Source organism: Piliocolobus tephrosceles, chromosome 9, assembly GCF_002776525.5.
Source record: "Piliocolobus tephrosceles isolate RC106 chromosome 9, ASM277652v3, whole genome shotgun sequence".
In the NCBI taxonomy this organism is placed as follows: Eukaryota; Metazoa; Chordata; class Mammalia; order Primates; family Cercopithecidae; genus Piliocolobus; species Piliocolobus tephrosceles.
The window spans coordinates 10609299-10625455 of record NC_045442.1 but is presented as its reverse complement, the minus strand read 5'-3'; the positions used below and the strand labels follow the sequence as shown (position 1 = coordinate 10625455).

The 16157-nt window shown below is 39.0% G+C and overlaps 1 protein-coding gene across 3 annotated transcripts; it reads left to right on the top strand.

The window, feature by feature from the left end:
- The first annotated feature begins 2212 nt into the window (after positions 1-2212).
- Positions 2213-13431, top strand: BUB3 (BUB3 mitotic checkpoint protein). 3 transcript variants are annotated; one of them, XM_023224261.2, is made up of 8 exons: positions 2213-2454; positions 2884-3078; positions 3625-3694; positions 5822-5973; positions 8483-8641; positions 10293-10470; positions 10665-10881; positions 13109-13431. In XM_023224261.2, the coding sequence occupies exons 2-8, from the start codon at positions 2884-2886 to the stop codon at positions 13116-13118; spliced, it is 981 nt and encodes a 326-aa protein (XP_023080029.1). In that variant the 5' UTR covers positions 2213-2454; the 3' UTR covers positions 13119-13431. The 3 variants fall into 3 exon arrangements, with proteins under 3 accessions (XP_023080029.1, XP_023080027.1, XP_023080028.1); XM_023224259.2 differs by having other exon boundaries at positions 11876-13431; XM_023224260.3 differs by having other exon boundaries at positions 2315-2416; positions 11876-13431.
- Positions 13432-16157: the final 2726 nt, after the last annotated feature.

The window sequence follows — 16157 nt, the reverse complement described above, 5'->3', positions numbered from 1 at the left end:
CAGTAAATATTTACTGGGCCCTAGTACATGCTGGGAAACTATGCTATTGGGTAGTCAGATAAAAGAGACAGTGGATCCGTTTTCTTGTGATTTATCATACACATATACTTCATTTCAATGAAATTCTTTTGCTCCAGATGACTTTTAAAATTTTTCTAATGTTCTTTGAATATTCCACGAAAAAAACAAACTGCGTCCAAAGAACTGCTTCTATAGGAATATTCCATCCATATCATTTCTGTTTGCATTTCAACAGATTACAGTTTTTACAAGAGATCATGGTTTTAACAGTGTTGGGCCACTGTATCCTCCGTAGATTTCCCTTATAGGAAACGGTTTCTTATAACCATTGCAGTCACTTAATGACAGTGATCTGTTCCCTTAAAATTTTAGGGAATGATCCTTTTCCAGTCTGTCATGATGTGTATATTTCATTCTTTTTACTAATCCAGAAACTAGCTGTCAACCGTGATCCAACAGTATAATTAGTTTTTAGAAATTCCTCTCTTACAGATAACTAAGTTTTACACACACACACACACACACACACACACACACACACACTGCATTTGGATTTAAATGTTGTTCAGGACTCCATTGTTGCCAGATTTCCTGTCTCAAGACTATCAATTCATTTGAATAATCAGCAAAATCATCAGCCTCCTTTCAGCCTCTAAACTGGATTTAAAAGATTGACGTTTTTGAAAACTCAAATCGAGTTGGGCTGCAACTGCATGCCCAGAGGGACCTGAATCATACACACACTGGATAATGAAATACACTTAGATTTTATTAGTGGGTAATTCATGCTCAGAATCTTGGAACAATAATATAATTAAATAAACAACTGGGAGAAGGAACCAGATAAGTCAAGAGGTAAAATTATTTAGCTAAAGTTAGAATGGAAGTAAGGAACTGCATTTAAAAATTTTGAATTCAGCCATTAACTTGTGGAAAGAGAAGAGATAGAGAACTAAGTACCAGACTGGCAAGGAAGGAGGGCAAGAGTCTTTCAGCAGTAATATCATCAATGCAGTAGGCAGAAAGGTTGCTGTTGTGTGTTTATTGTGTCAGGAATCATACAAAGATGTGCATCCAGTTCAGGGTGTGTGAATGCATAAAGATCACCAACACTTTCTCATTAATGTCCCTTAAAAGTTAATCACTTTAACCCCAACAATTTTCTCTCACTTCGTACAAAATCAAATAAAACAATATATATTTTTCTTTTACAAAAGGCAGTGAAAAAGCGGTTAAAGCATCGAATAAATTGAAATTTTTCAGTGAACCTTTGACATTCAAGAATCACTCAGTCACTTCATTCTACTGACTAAGTATTGCTTTTCTTTCATGGAGATAAAATAATTTCTCATTACTCAAGCAACCTTCTTGATCCTCGTTTCTAGAGGATTCTAGAAAACAGTAAATGGAGCATACTGAGCCTGCAACTTTGGGGAGTGGCAGGACAGAGTGGAAGGGGATAGGCTTGTAGCTGTCGTTTTAGGATCCTTCAGTAAGCAGCTCTAAATGAAGCTGTGGGAGCTTTAACACATTGCAGAGTACCGTTTCCCAGGCTGTTCACCCTTCTGAAGGGGGGTTCCTCCAGGGCAAAGGCTGGTCTGATTACATGCATCTTTCCAGAGCCTCTCACCAGGCCTGGCACCAGCGGAGGCTCAATAAATGTTTGTGGAAAGATGGGGTGGAGAGAGAAAGCATAATATAAATATGAACGGGTTTCTTCAGTAGAACTTGAGACAATGGGAAATGAGAGACCCTGGTTTATAGGTGGAAATTCCAAAAAATGAGAAAAAAAAAAATCAAGGCAAAATAATGCAGTTAATTAGAGCAAATATTTCCTTCTCTACATCAACTTTTCGTTAGCTTCACGGGCGTGTGCACATCCAGGGATAGGAAGAAAACTTTAGCACTATGGAAGTATTGATCAAAATGGGATTCTTGTGTTTCAGAGACTAACTTAAAGGGGAGGGCGCCACGGACAGAGCTGTAAAGATCTTTCCCGCTTTCTACTCAGAGGGCGGGCAGAGCGTCAGCCCCCCCACCAGAAAACTACATTTCCCAGAATGCCATACGCGGGCGGGAGAGGGCGTGAACAGAACCTTGGCGCGATGGTCCTTGGGAGTTGTAGTTTCCACGCGTCCAGCTCGAACGCCGGTGCCTCAGTGGTAAAATTAGCCCACGTGATCGGAAAAGCAGCGGTTTCCCTTTGAGCCGGAACAGGATGACTGGGTTGACCGATGCTGGGCAGCTGAGCGGACCAATCGGCCGCCTAGACTGAGTCGTTGGCGTTTGAAATCAGCCAATGGCAGGTCTACGCTGGAGCTTCCTCTGCGCCTCCTTCGCCTAGCCTGCGAGTGCTCTGAGGGAAGCAAGCAGGCGGCGGCGGCGGTGGCGAGAGGCGAGTAGTGGAAACGTTGCTTCTGAGGGGAGCCCAAGGTAGGGAGGCGAGGCGACGGTGTGCGGAAGCGGACTCTCCAGTGACTTCTCGGGTCTGCAACTGGCAGGGCCGTTCCTTTCGCAGGGGATCCCGTTTCATTTCTATTGTTTTCCCTTTATTTTTAGGAGTGCCCGGGGCGACGGGACCCGGGAGAAGGGAAAGGGAACGGTCTAGGGTCCGGGCATCGCTGCAAGCCGGGCTGGGTTTAGGGGGACTGCGGTGCCTGCCGGGCCGGTTTGGGCGCGGCGACGGCCGGAGGAGGGGACGAGTTCCGACCTTGGCGGGCTAGTGCTCGGCGCAGGCGCAGAGACTCCTCGCGGTCGTCGGCTCGGCCCCTCCCTCTGGGGGGTTCCCCACAGCCAGGCTGTCGGTGCGCAGCCCCAGCCCGCGGGACCCTTGGGGACTCTGACTGGGCCCCTGTTCTGCAGATGACCGGTTCTAACGAGTTCAAGCTAAACCAGCCACCCGAGGATGGCATCTCCTCGGTGAAGTTCAGCCCCAACACCTCCCAGTTCCTGCTTGTCTCCTCCTGGGACACGTCCGTGCGCCTCTACGATGTGCCGGCCAACTCCATGCGGCTCAAGTACCAGCACACCGGCGCTGTCCTGGACTGCGCCTTCTACGTAGGTGCCCTCCCGCCCCGCTCCGGCCCTCTTCCTGTGTTAGGATTCTCCACGTTAGGAGCGTTTCTTTTCCAGTGTTGGGTAGAGGCGTCTGTCGGTGGGGTTATTTAGACAGTTCTTTAGCTTTTCAGGAGCACCTGCCTTGAGCCGGTACCGTTTTAGGTTGGGGATATGCAGACGTTGGAAACTCCGTTTCCCCTTCCATTAAAGGCTTGTGGAGTAACTCTGTAAACTTTCTGAACATAAATGATCATTGTATTTGCAACAATACTGTTTTGGCTGCCGTATTGAACGAAACCATTTAGGGGAAATGTATGTTTACCCCCAGCGAGCGTGTTGGCTAGAATAAAGCAGCCCTCCTTTAATTTCTTGACACAGGAGCTTAGTGACCACTTGCTTTTTTATGCTGTGTTTTGGTTTGTTTACCATGAATAGTTGAGCCCAGTGCATATCCTCAGCATACACTGAACACTTACTTGTAGAAATAAGAAAGTTGAAACCCTTTCAAAAGTTCTAGTTTTTAAATGGTTCAAAACTGTTTTATAGGATCCAACGCATGCCTGGAGTGGAGGACTAGATCATCAATTGAAAATGCATGATTTGAACACTGATCAAGGTAATGTGACAATATCTTTACCAGTTTGTTTTCTTGACTAGTGTTCTAAAGTATAAATGTTTATGTAGGAAGAGTAGTTCCTAAATTGCTTAGTTGCCAAGTTGCTTAAGCTTGAATTTAGGATTTTTTTGTTTAAATGATAACCATTGAGTTACTGATTACAGAACATTATGCATATATTTTTGCAGGAAAACCAGTTGTGGTCACCATTGTCAGTGTTTACATAAATTGACACTTAAGTATTTGGCCTTTATTTTGTTCTTAGAAGTGGGCTGGATCCCAGACTGGCCAGCGTTTCATTAGGATTTTCCACTACAATGCTGATGTTTTGAGAGTTCAGTTTTCAGAAACTAATTTAGTTTTCAGAAGCTAAAGGTAGATTTAAAACCTGACAAAAAATTGGCAATCATGTCTATATTAATTGTGTTTGTTATAGTTATTTAGCAAAATATGTTTCAGTTGCAGTTTTTGAATGAGTAACTAGATGATACATTTCCTTTCAGTTAAGTAGTTTCTTAGAGGTCCAGATACGAAATGACTTATTCAAATTTTTTTGGTGACATTGGGATGGTGTAGAGATTGGAATGGAACCCACATGCATAGAGCTGTCTAGCTGAGCATTTGTTTCCATGTATCTTCATTAGACAGAGATATCCTAAGGAGATAGGTTGGTACGGAGATAGGACTAGATAGAAGATGAGTTGAGCAAGGGGAGAATGGTTGGAGGATGGCCACATTTTGTTGAAAAAACTAAGCACCCAGTTAGAAGAGGCTTTTGCATGAAAGTTACTTTCGTCTGTAACTTATACTGCAGGTATTTGGTTTTGTTTGCCAGTAGCTTACCCTGTGTAATAAGTAAGCTTGAAGATCTAGATTCTATTTGTTCAGAAACTTGTGGGGGTAGGGAGAAACACTGAAAAGCAAACTTCTCGATTTTCAGTGTTACATAGAGAATTAGCTGTTTATTCTGTGAAAGTCACTGCCAAACTTCATGAAATCCTTCCTTCCTTCCTTCCTTCCTTCCTTCCTTCCTTCCTTCCTTCCTTCCTTCCTTCTTTCCTTCCTTCCTTCCTTCCTTCCTCTCTTTCTTTCTCTCTCTCTCGCTTTCTTTCTCTCTTTCTCTCTGTCTTTCTTTCTGGCTTTCTTGTCTTTCTTTCTTTCTTTCTTGATGGAGTCTCGCTCTGTTGCCCAGGCTGGAGTGTCGTGGTGTGATCTTGGCTCACCACAGCCTCTGCCTCCTGCATTCAGGCAATTCTCCTGCTTCAGCCGCCCAAGTAACTGGGATTATAGGTGCGTGCCACCATGCTCGGCTATTTTTTGTATTTTTTAGTAGAGGCGAGGTTTCACTATGTTGACCAGGATAGTCTTGAACTCTTGATCTTGTGATCCGCCCACCTTGGCCTCCCAAAGTGCTGGGATTAACCTTACTGTTTGAAGGTCAGGACCATATATTGTTCCTTCCTATATCCTTAGCAGTTGGCACAGATTCTGGTGTGTAGTAGATGTTAGTTGAAGGAATAAATGAGATATGGTGGGAAGGTTCAGAAGGAAAATGTCTAATTGAAAATTTGAACCACAGTGGAACCAGGTAGAATAATGAGAAGACTTCACTCTCAGTTCTCATAACCCTTTAGCCTTGTAAATAAGTTTCCTAGCAGCATTGGCTTCATGTTCAACATAAATGTTGTTGATCCAGAAGACCAGAGTTCTCCATTCATTTGTTCATTCAACAGATGTTTCTTGAGCACCTAGCCTGTACCAGAGCTTGCACTAGGTACTGGCAGAGATCACAGAGTTAAACGCAGTTCCTGATAGGAAATCTAGAATCAAGTGAGGAAGATAACAGACATGCCACTGTTTTAATGTAATCTGAAATTCAAGACAGTCTTTGGTATGTGCTATACTAGTGAGTCATGTGAAGTGTGCACTGTAAGGTGAACAGAGAGGGATGGATAACTTTGTAGTCATGGAGAGATTTTTCTGTCTGTAGACATTTCCATGGGGTTGGATGAGGCAAGTTGATTACAGTTGAATGAATGCCTCTTTTAATTGTTTATTTTAGGAATCTTTAGTAAAGGTAGTAAGCTAGATGTTGGGGATTCCTCCCCCCCTTTTTGTTTCCTATAGAAAATCTTGTTGGGACCCATGATGCCCCTATCAGATGTGTTGAATACTGTCCAGAAGTGAATGTGATGGTCACTGGAAGTTGGGATCAGACAGTTAAATTGTGGGATCCCAGAACTCCTTGTAATGCCGGGACCTTCTCTCAGCCTGAAAAGGTAGGCTCTTTATATTCATTGCAGGAGTTGATGGTTTTGGGGTGATTTTTGTCTTGATGCATGATTGCTGACTATGTTGGTTGAATTTAAAGGTGAAAAGTCAAGATGGGGGGAAAAAGTTGACAGTCAATTTTATAAATCCAACTACATAGAAATGCTTTAATGCAAAAGAAAATTAACTTTGGGATTTGGGGCCAGCTTTTATTTGTCAGTTGTTATATTTGCTTCCATGTATTGTTAATGCTTTAAATCGCAGAATTGAGAAGCAACTCACTGCCTTTTCAGAGAAGTCATTTAGCAGACTGTTCGATTGTCTTAAATTGACGCTCCATCCCAAACCAGAAAATTGGATGGAGCATCACTTATTTTCATTTGTTATCTGAGGTTTCTTTTGAGTTGACTGTTGAGAGGGCAAAATTGGTTATCATTTCAAGTTCAGTGAGAAAGGTGTTTTATGTTCCCTGGCTTCTACTGTTTGTATATTTATTTTTTAATACTGATAGATGTAGTTTCAAGGCTCTTAGCGAACAAAGCTTTTTAAAACCGAAACTTTGTGTATTATTCTAACCTTTTGATCTGTATGATAAAAGTGTAATTGAGCATTCCTTCTGTATCCTCATCAGACTTTATCAGGTGGTAGTTAATTTTAAAGATTGATTGTTTTAGCAGTTTAAAGGCATCCCTCACTTGAGTCTATTTCCTCAGCGTAAATATACTATTCAGTTCCTGTTAGCCATCATTATATACAATAGTGCATCCAAAAAGCCATTATTTTTGTCACATCACAGTCGAATCTACTCCTGGCAAGACCTTTGTTCAGAATAAAATAATTGCATTGTTTCTAGTTTTGATTTATGGTTGTATGTAACATGTTAAGAACTGTGATAAATTGCTGACAGAATATCATATAATGGACAGCCACACTGAATCAAGCTGCTTATTGGTTCAGCAAGGTTCATTATGTCACTTTTTTTAATACTTTCTTTGATAAATGTATATACCTAGTCAGTAGCATGACAGTGGTTTCACTTGATTTATGATCAGTGGGGATAGAAAGCACTATTAGAAGCTTGTGTGTCACCTATATAGTAAAGATTTAAGATAAAATTCCCAGTATGATTGTACCATTATAAATCGATCTCTTTCTGGATTCTCTATTTTTAAAGTTTGGTACTTTATACATCTTAGATTAATTTTCATTTCACTGCAAACATTTTGTTTTCTGAGTAAGCTATGATAAATCTTAACAACATTTCTCACATTTAAATCTGCTTATATTAAATCTGTTGTTTTGAATCTTAATTTTAATTCCTTATTTTTCCCTCAGTCACATTAATTGTTGAATTTTAGGGCCGGATTCTAGAGAGGGGTGGGGCATGGCATTGTTACAGCTGGTAACTTGATTCTTCTTCAGCTGATGGTATGTGGTTAACATACTAGTGATTATTAACAACATATGGCTTAAGTATTGAATGTTGAATAGACATCTTACCTTGCCATGGGGCCTCTACATTTTTTATGGCAGTTCTTCAGGTTTGAAAATGCTAAGTCAGATTAGAGTTTCTTATTAATTGAAAATCATAGAGCACAGTTGTGAATCGCAAGTCTAGATTTTTTAAAAGTGACTGAACATGATCAGGAGAATATTTTTTTGCCACCTTTTTAATGAGTTGGCTACCTCTGTTTTGTTTCCAAGTAACATTATATTTGCAAATAAACCACTAAATGTTCGCTTGTAGGAAATTCTATGGTTTATTATAAAGGGATTTTTGTGGAAAGTTTAATATTGAAGAAAGGCATTATGAGGGGAAAAAGAGGGGATACACTACTTTTAAAAATTTTCCCTAATGTTGAACTTCTATCTTGAATGTGTAGTATTACGTCAGGGCACAAGAATTGCTTTGTTGTATGTCAGACCACTGTCTTGTCTTTTAATTTTGAGTTTGTATGCCGCTAGTGGTGGCTCCCTCACACTTCCTGGAAAGGCCTATTTATTCCATGGAACAACTGGGGGGAAAAAATCAAGATTTTTAGAGTTGCAAAATAAAATATTCTAAAAGGTGATTATAGAAAAATAATTTTGAAAATGATTGTTTTATGAAAAGCCAGAAACCCATTAAACTCTACCTTGAATTATTTTATGGCTTTATTATCTCCTTCTTGAATTTTTTTTACACTTTTATGTTGTCTCTAAATGAAACGTGAAGGCTGGGAAAAATAGTTTAATTTGTTTTAGTAATGGAGAGAATTAAGACTTCAAAAGCTCTTTTACAGAATTACTTAGAATGTACATTATATGATGCTTGGTGAAGTATGAAGAGCATCATGGGTTTGCTATTTTGTGCAAACTTGGTTTAAATAATTGCAGTATCTAAAATTGTTACTTGTGATTGGGGAATTCAGTCAGCTAATTTTTTATGGTTTTATGATCAGATGACTTTATTTTAGGGCAAAATGCCATTTTCAGGCAAGTAGGTGATTTTTAGCAAGTTTTGATCTTTTTTAAAAGGTATATACCCTCTCAGTCTCTGGAGACCGGCTGATTGTGGGAACAGCAGGCCGCAGAGTGTTGGTGTGGGACTTACGGAACATGGGTTACGTGCAGCAGCGCAGGGAGTCCAGCCTGAAATACCAGACTCGCTGCATACGAGCGTTTCCAAACAAGCAGGTACTGAACTATAGTCCCTCTTCTTTCTGGAATTTGAAAATAATGTGATCTTATAGTATAATGATTTGGCCACTATCCCCTAAAGCCTTCTTTTTTTTTTTTTTTTTTCAGTAATGATTTAGAATTTGCTGTTAGGTGTATGCCTTGATATTTTTGACAGCCATGTGTTAAAAGGAAGTGTGTTAACCCCCATTTTAGAGATGACCTTGATGTTCAGAGAGACCAAGTAATCTGCTCAGGAAGTGGTTTGAATAGAGGAGGTCTTCTGATCTTTTGTTGATCCTGGTCCAGGATGCTTCATAGGTATACAGAATCAAAGAGGGCTTTGCAGATATTTCAGTTTACAAAATGCTGAATTAAAATTTATATCTGGATTTTAAGCTTACGGAATTTGCTGTTTTCTTTTTGCCTTTTTGTAATCCTAATGCTTATAGAGTTCTTTCCCCAGTTTGACAATAGAACTTTGTGTTTTTTTTTCTTAAACTCAACTGAGGTTAGAGAGGCAGGGCCCCTCTTATGACGGATGTACAGGGTGCCCTTCCATCGCTAAATAAGATTAGCCTGTTTATTAGTGATCTCCCTCCTCCCTCAAGTCCTTAAAGTTTTAAGAGGAGATGGTGGTGTGGTCAGTTGCAATAGAAATTTTGCAAGAGGAAAAGTCATTAAAAACAGAAGGTGTCTTTGATATCTTATGGCTGTCCTTTGGTGGTTGTAGAACTTGAAGCAGCTATGTTACTCTCTTGGCTTTTTAACCTGCAAAGGCCAGTACCTCAAATGGTGATCACAGTTCCTTTTTTTAGGAAATTGGAAGTTTCCATTGAAGATAAAGAATTGCAGTTATGTGAAACTTTAGAGATTTAAATATGTGATTAAAATATGCTTTCATTGTGAACATTATTTTAATGCCATTATATCTAATATTTTCTATAAGATTATTTCTACTTTGTAATGGTAGTTAAAAAGTCAGATTTTACTGACTTATTTATTTATTCATAAACAGTTTTCAGGAATAAATCTTTTTCATACCTTGAAGGATTAAAAAATCATAGATTTTGTATTTGGTGTGTTCTCTCTTATTTTTTAAGATATTGTCATTTCAAGGAAAGATGAGAAAACGTTTGAAATTATAAACCACTTTTGAATGTCCCTGAAAGTCTTTGTGCACACCTGACTTACTGTACTAAATGTAAGAAGTAGCATGACTGAGATGGAAGACTGGTGTTCCAGTTTATTGATACCCCCAATGAAGGAAACACAATTCTTAACAGTTGTTCGTGATGAAGAGGCACAGAACATAGTAGAATGTATTTTAACTGAGGGAACAAATTTGAGTCTGCTGGGCAGGACAATAGGACAACAAATAAGCGACACTAAAACACTAAATGTTGTTTAGGTTTGATGAAATAACTAGACATTTTTTATTGTAATGTGCAAGGCCCTGGTACCTGTGAGGAAAGCAAGTGATGCCAGTCTTATTTTCTTTTTAAAGTCATCATAACTATGTTAGTACAGCCTAAACACTTCATTAAAGCCTGCTGTCCTTCTCATTTCTGAAATAATCACTCTTTAGTGTGGGTTGAATTTGGGAATTAGCACCTTGTTTTTGGAAGCTGGAATTTACCATTTTTTCCCTCTGGTTCTCTCTTGGCAGGGTTATGTATTAAGCTCTATTGAAGGCCGAGTGGCAGTTGAGTATTTGGACCCAAGCCCTGAGGTACAGAAGAAGAAGTATGCCTTCAAATGTCACAGACTAAAAGAAAATAATATTGAGCAGATTTACCCAGTCAATGCCATTTCTTTTCACAATATCCACAATACATTTGCCACAGGTAAAGTATGGCATGCTGACCTATATTTATTATATTATTTGGTGCTTGCTTTTTATGGTATTTAGTGAGAAAAAATCTATATAATGCTTTATGGAAATGTAATTTCCATGACCTTAAACATTAACTGTTAAGATAATGGTTATTTCTGTATCTGGTGTTAAGAACCATTTTAACTATTTTGAAATTACTTCCAGGTGGTTCTGATGGCTTTGTAAATATTTGGGATCCATTTAACAAAAAGCGACTGTGCCAATTCCATCGGTACCCCACGAGCATCGCATCACTTGCCTTCAGTAATGATGGGACTACGCTTGCAATAGCATCATCATATATGTATGAAATGGATGACACGGAACATCCTGAAGATGGTATCTTCATTCGCCAAGTGACAGATGCAGAAACAAAACCCAAGTGAGTATGCTTCACCTGTATTTGAGCCTTTTCTTGCATTCAACCCAGGATTTATTAATTTTTCTAAATTCATGAATAGCATTGTTGATGCTTGCTCGATATTACAGCTGACTGTAGGGTTGGAGTTGATGTTATCATGTTCTCCCAAGCTTTCAATATCCGTAGGTTGATAGACGTCTGATGGATAAAATTGTGCCTAGTTGTTTTGTACAGAAGAATGTCAAACTCTCATTCTTCTTGAATAGGCTCTATTATTTGAATCTCTGGAGTTATTACCAGCTCATTGCTTCAAAATTAAGTTGAGGAATTCAAGAATAATTTATTTTAGTAAATTCTATTTAAGATGTTTAAGAATTTGAACTGCCAAAAATCTTTCCTCTCCACAGAGGTTGTTTCTTTAATATTAACACAAAGTAAGTGACCTTCAGGTCTTATTGGAAACCCAGAGTAATATGGCCTTGCCTGGAATTGCAAATTTCCTTAGTTTTGAAATTTTCGTAGACGTCTTTGGTTCTTGGTTGTAACTGTTGACTGAGAAGAGCCATTTACATTTTTTGATACCAACAGGGCAAAGCTTTTTACTTAATTACCTCCACCAGGCTTAAGGGAAATCTGATACTTCAGCATGTGTTAAACTGTAAAATATCTACCCCAAGTGTCTTTGCCCAGTAGTTCCTTGTCCCCTCTCCGCAGGCCCTTAAAGGAAGTTCTTGATACATATTTGTGGAATAACTGAATGTTTTCAGGATTCTTATACTTTGCTGAGTTAAATTGGGTGTGGTACCTTTGCTGATTGGTTGAGCCTCTGAGAGGGGGCAGAGTATTAAATATTCCATATAGATATGCTTTTATAGGTTTGACTTTAGAAAAGTCTTAGCATGTGAAGCCTGTTGGATAAAGGGCTGTGTTTGCATTTAATCTGTCACTTTTGTATCTCCTGTCCTGGCTGGCCATTTTGATCTCATGCTGTTCTTTTTTTCTTTTGAACTTGTAGGTCACCATGTACTTGACAAGATTTCATTTACTTAAGTGCCATGTTGATGATAATAAAACAATTCGTACTCCCCAATGGTGGATTTATTACTATTAAAGAAACCAGGGAAAATGCTAATTTTAATATTATAACAACCTGAAAATAATGGAAAAAAAGGTTTTTGAATTTTTTTTTTTTTAAATAAACACTTTCTTAAGTGCATGAGATGGTTTGATGGTTTGCTGCATTAAAGGTATTTGGGCAAACAAAATTGGAGGGCAGTGACTGCAATTTTGAGAATTAGTTTTGACCTTGATGATTTTTTGTTTCCACTGTGGAAATAAATGTTTGTAAATAAATGTAATCAAAATCCCTTTGCATTCTTTCTGGACCTTAAATGGTAGAGAAAAACGCTCATGAGCCATTTGTTTCTTTTGCTGGTTATAGTTGCTAATTCTAAAGCTGCTTCAGACTGCTTCATGAGGAGGTTAATCTACAATTAAACAATATTTCCTCTTGGCCGTCCATTATTTTCTGAAGCAGATGGTTCATCATTTCCTGGGCTGTTAAACAAAGCGAGGTTAAGGTTAGACTCTTGGGAATCAGCTAGTTTTCAATCTTATTAGGGTGCAGAAGGAAAACTAATAAGAAAACCTCCTAATATCATTTTGTGACTGTACACAATTATTTATTAGCAAACAATTGATCCCAGAAGGGCAAATTGTTTGAGTCAGTAATGAGCTGAGAAAAGACAGAGCATATCTGTGTATTTGGAAAAATAATTGTAACGTAATTGCAGTGCATTTAGACAGGCATCTATTTGGACCTGTTTCTATCCCTAAATGAATTTTTGGAAACATTAATGAGGTTTACATATTTCTCTGACATTTATATAGTTCTCATGTCCATTTCAGTTGACCAGCCGCTGGTGATTAAGGTTAAAAAGAAAAAAATTATAGTGAGAATGAGATTCATTTCAATGTAATGCACTAAAGCAGAACACGAACTTAGCTTGGCCTATTCTAGGTAGTTCCAAGTAATATTTTTGTTGTCAAACTTTAAAATTTATATTAATTTGCAAATGTATGTCTCTGAATAGGACTTGGACCTTTCCTGACATTTGTTTTATCCGTGATGTATTTTTTAAAAATTCTTTTGATACAGAGAAGGGTCTTTTTTTTTAAAAAAAGTATTTCAGTGAAAACTTGGTGTAAGTCTGAACCCATCTTTTGAAATGTATTTTCTTCATTGCAGGTCCACCTAATCATCCTGTGAAAGTGGTTTCTCTATGGAAAGCTTTGTTTGCTTCCTACAAATACATGCTTATTCCTTAAGGGATGTGTTAGAGTTACTGTGGATTTCTCTGTTTTCTGTCTTACAAGAAACTTGTCTATGTACCTTAATACTTTGTTTAGGATGAGGAGTCTTTGTGTCCCTGTACAGTAGTCTGAAGAATTCCCCCTTCTGTCTCCTAGCAAGCCCCGTTGCTGTATCTGAACAGTTTGAGCTCTTTTTGTAATATAATCTAGACCTGTTATTTCTGTGCTATCTAATAAACGAGATTCAGAACCCTTGAATGTTGGATGTTTTTGGATGTTGGTAATTAATATAATTTACTTAAAAAGGCTTGTGTAAAGCAAAACTCGTCATCACAGGCATGTTGGGGATGACATTTTACCTTTAAGTCCACTCTGCCTCGTTTAATTGTCTCCTCTGATGTGTGTTGGGGATTCAGTCCTGCATAAAGTGATTTGTTGGAGTTCAGCCATTTCCCTCATGCCCCCTTGTGCCCTCTTGGTGGATCAGCAGGGCCTTTGAGCCAAGTGTACAGCTTCACTCAGGATGGGCAGAGACTATGTGGCAGCCGCTGGGGACCTTTTGGCTCAGTGCTCTCCTACTAGTGCTGGTGCAGTGGTGCTCAGGTAGCTTGTACATCCCTGTGTTGATGTAGTCATAGTCCACACACAGCCAAATGACAGACCCTTCTGTACTTAGCCATCAAATACCAAATCACAGTGAAGCCCTTGGGATGGTAAATAATGTAATAGCCAGGGACTAACGGATGATATTAGTTCTTTAGTGTGATTATGTGCTTCTAAAAGTCCCTGACCACTTGGTTGAGGACAGACCATAAGTTTAAAACATTGTATAAGTGAAAGAATTAATATAGTATTGTTATAGGTAACCAAATTAAAGTAATGTGGACTTGTTTTTGAGGTGCTGAGGGAGGGCTTATTTTATGGTTCCATGTGGATGCCCTCTTGTCTCTGGATATCAAATGTGCCTCCCTCCATCTCTACATACCCCTTAACCAGCTCTTCATGGTTTGCTTGTTTATGGTTATAGCTACCTTTTCCCCAGATTACCCAGATGTAGTTACCTTGGCCTCATTGGTTTCCCTTACCCACATTCTTTAAGTGTCTCTTCTGTTTATCTTTTCTTCCTACTGCTACCATCCCATGGCCTTCTGGGTGAATGTGGCAGCCTCCAGTTTCTGCCTTAAGTCCTCCATCTAATAGAGCAGTGACTTTTGAACATTGTAGTTGTGACCCAAGTAAGAAATACATTTTGAACTACAGTTCAGAACAGAGAGATCAGTATAGTATGCATGACAGACAGAAGGGTCCTGAAACACGACTTGCCCTTCCTGCATGTGATGTATCTGGTGCATGCGTGCATTTTTTTTCTTTGCTTTTTAAGAAATCCTGGTTATGGCACCTTGAATTGGTTTTACAACAAATGCCTGTCACCTGTAATTTGGAAAACCTCGATCCGATTTCTAAAAATTTTCTAGAAGATTTTTAAAAAATGTATTCTTGTGTCGTACTTGGAATCCTCCACTGCTTCTTGTTGCTCATAGTCACCCTTCAGCGATTTCATAAGGAGGTGTGCTGCTTCCCAAGCTTCCAGATCATCAGGAAGGGGCTGCGGGCTGTAAGGTGCTCTCAGAAGATAGGACTAACTAACCCTTGTTGGGAATATAAATAAGTGGGTGGGATGGGAATGTTAAAGTGATAGCAGTATCTGGTTCTGAGTTCTGTTGTGTAAAAACTTAAAGGTATATTGGCAGGTTAGCCTTTGTTCTGTGGGAAATCCAGGCCTTGTTAGAAGGATCAAGGCCAGAATGCCCAGTTTAGCGCTGGCATTCAAACCCTTCATTGTTTTTCCTCCATTATCTGTTAAACTCCTGCTTTGCCAAAGGTATTTTCTATACCCTAATAACTCTAGCTTCCTTCCCTCAGTGGTGACTCAACGCACATTCGCCTACTGAGAGCTTAGATCACTATAACGAATCCTTGTAAATTTGTTTAACTCAGTTTTCCCCAAATTCGTTTGAGCCGGTTGGTTCTACTTTTTCTGGTCTTGTTCCCACAATCATTTTACCTTTTACCACTCCTGCAGGAAACATGGGGGTTCTTTTGTTAGCTGAGAGCCAGGTTACTTTCTTCACTGTCACTCTGACGCTTGTGTTGATTCCCAAATCTCAGTTTGCCCAGGGGCATTCTCTTTCTGAATTGCTCTTTCAGGATTTAATTTGAATCCTGCAAAGTCCTGTTCAAAACCCCCTTTTCCATGAAGCCCTTCTTCCTTGTTGCAGCTCACAAATAAGTATGCCCTTTCTCAAAACATGTATGAAACACCTCCCGCTTGTATACCTTTAGCAGCAGTTACTCATATTGCCTGGCATTTAAACATTTTTGTATGCATACATCTTGCTTTCCTACTTACAGCAAGAGCAGGATCACATCTTTTTGTGTGCTCTGGTACATGCCTGTTGGACCACTTTGATATTGCTAAATTATATAGACTCCTTTTAAAATCATTTGAAATATAATTTTGGAGTATAGACATCTTGTCCAGTGCATTAGACAGGTGACCGTTGGCTTTGTTCATTAAGCATTTAGTAAGTCTCTTAGAAGTGATATGTTTACTGTAGAAAAATTCAGATAACATGCAAAAAATGAAACATACTGTCACAATCCTATGATATAACTTAAAAATTCCTTTCCAGCTTCATAGAGATATTTGATGAAAATTGTATATATTTAAGGTATACAATGTGATGTTTTGATACATGTATACATTGTGAAATGATGATTACCACAACCAGGCTAATAAACATCTCCATCACTTTGTTAAATTGAGTTAAACAAATTTACACGTTGACAAGTTACATTTACAAATTTATGTAATTTTTTTTTTTTTTTTTGAGGCGGAGTCTGGCTCTGTCGCCCGGACTAGAGTGCAGTGGCTGGATCTCAGCTCACTGCAAGCTCCGCCTCCCGGGTTTACGCCATTCTCC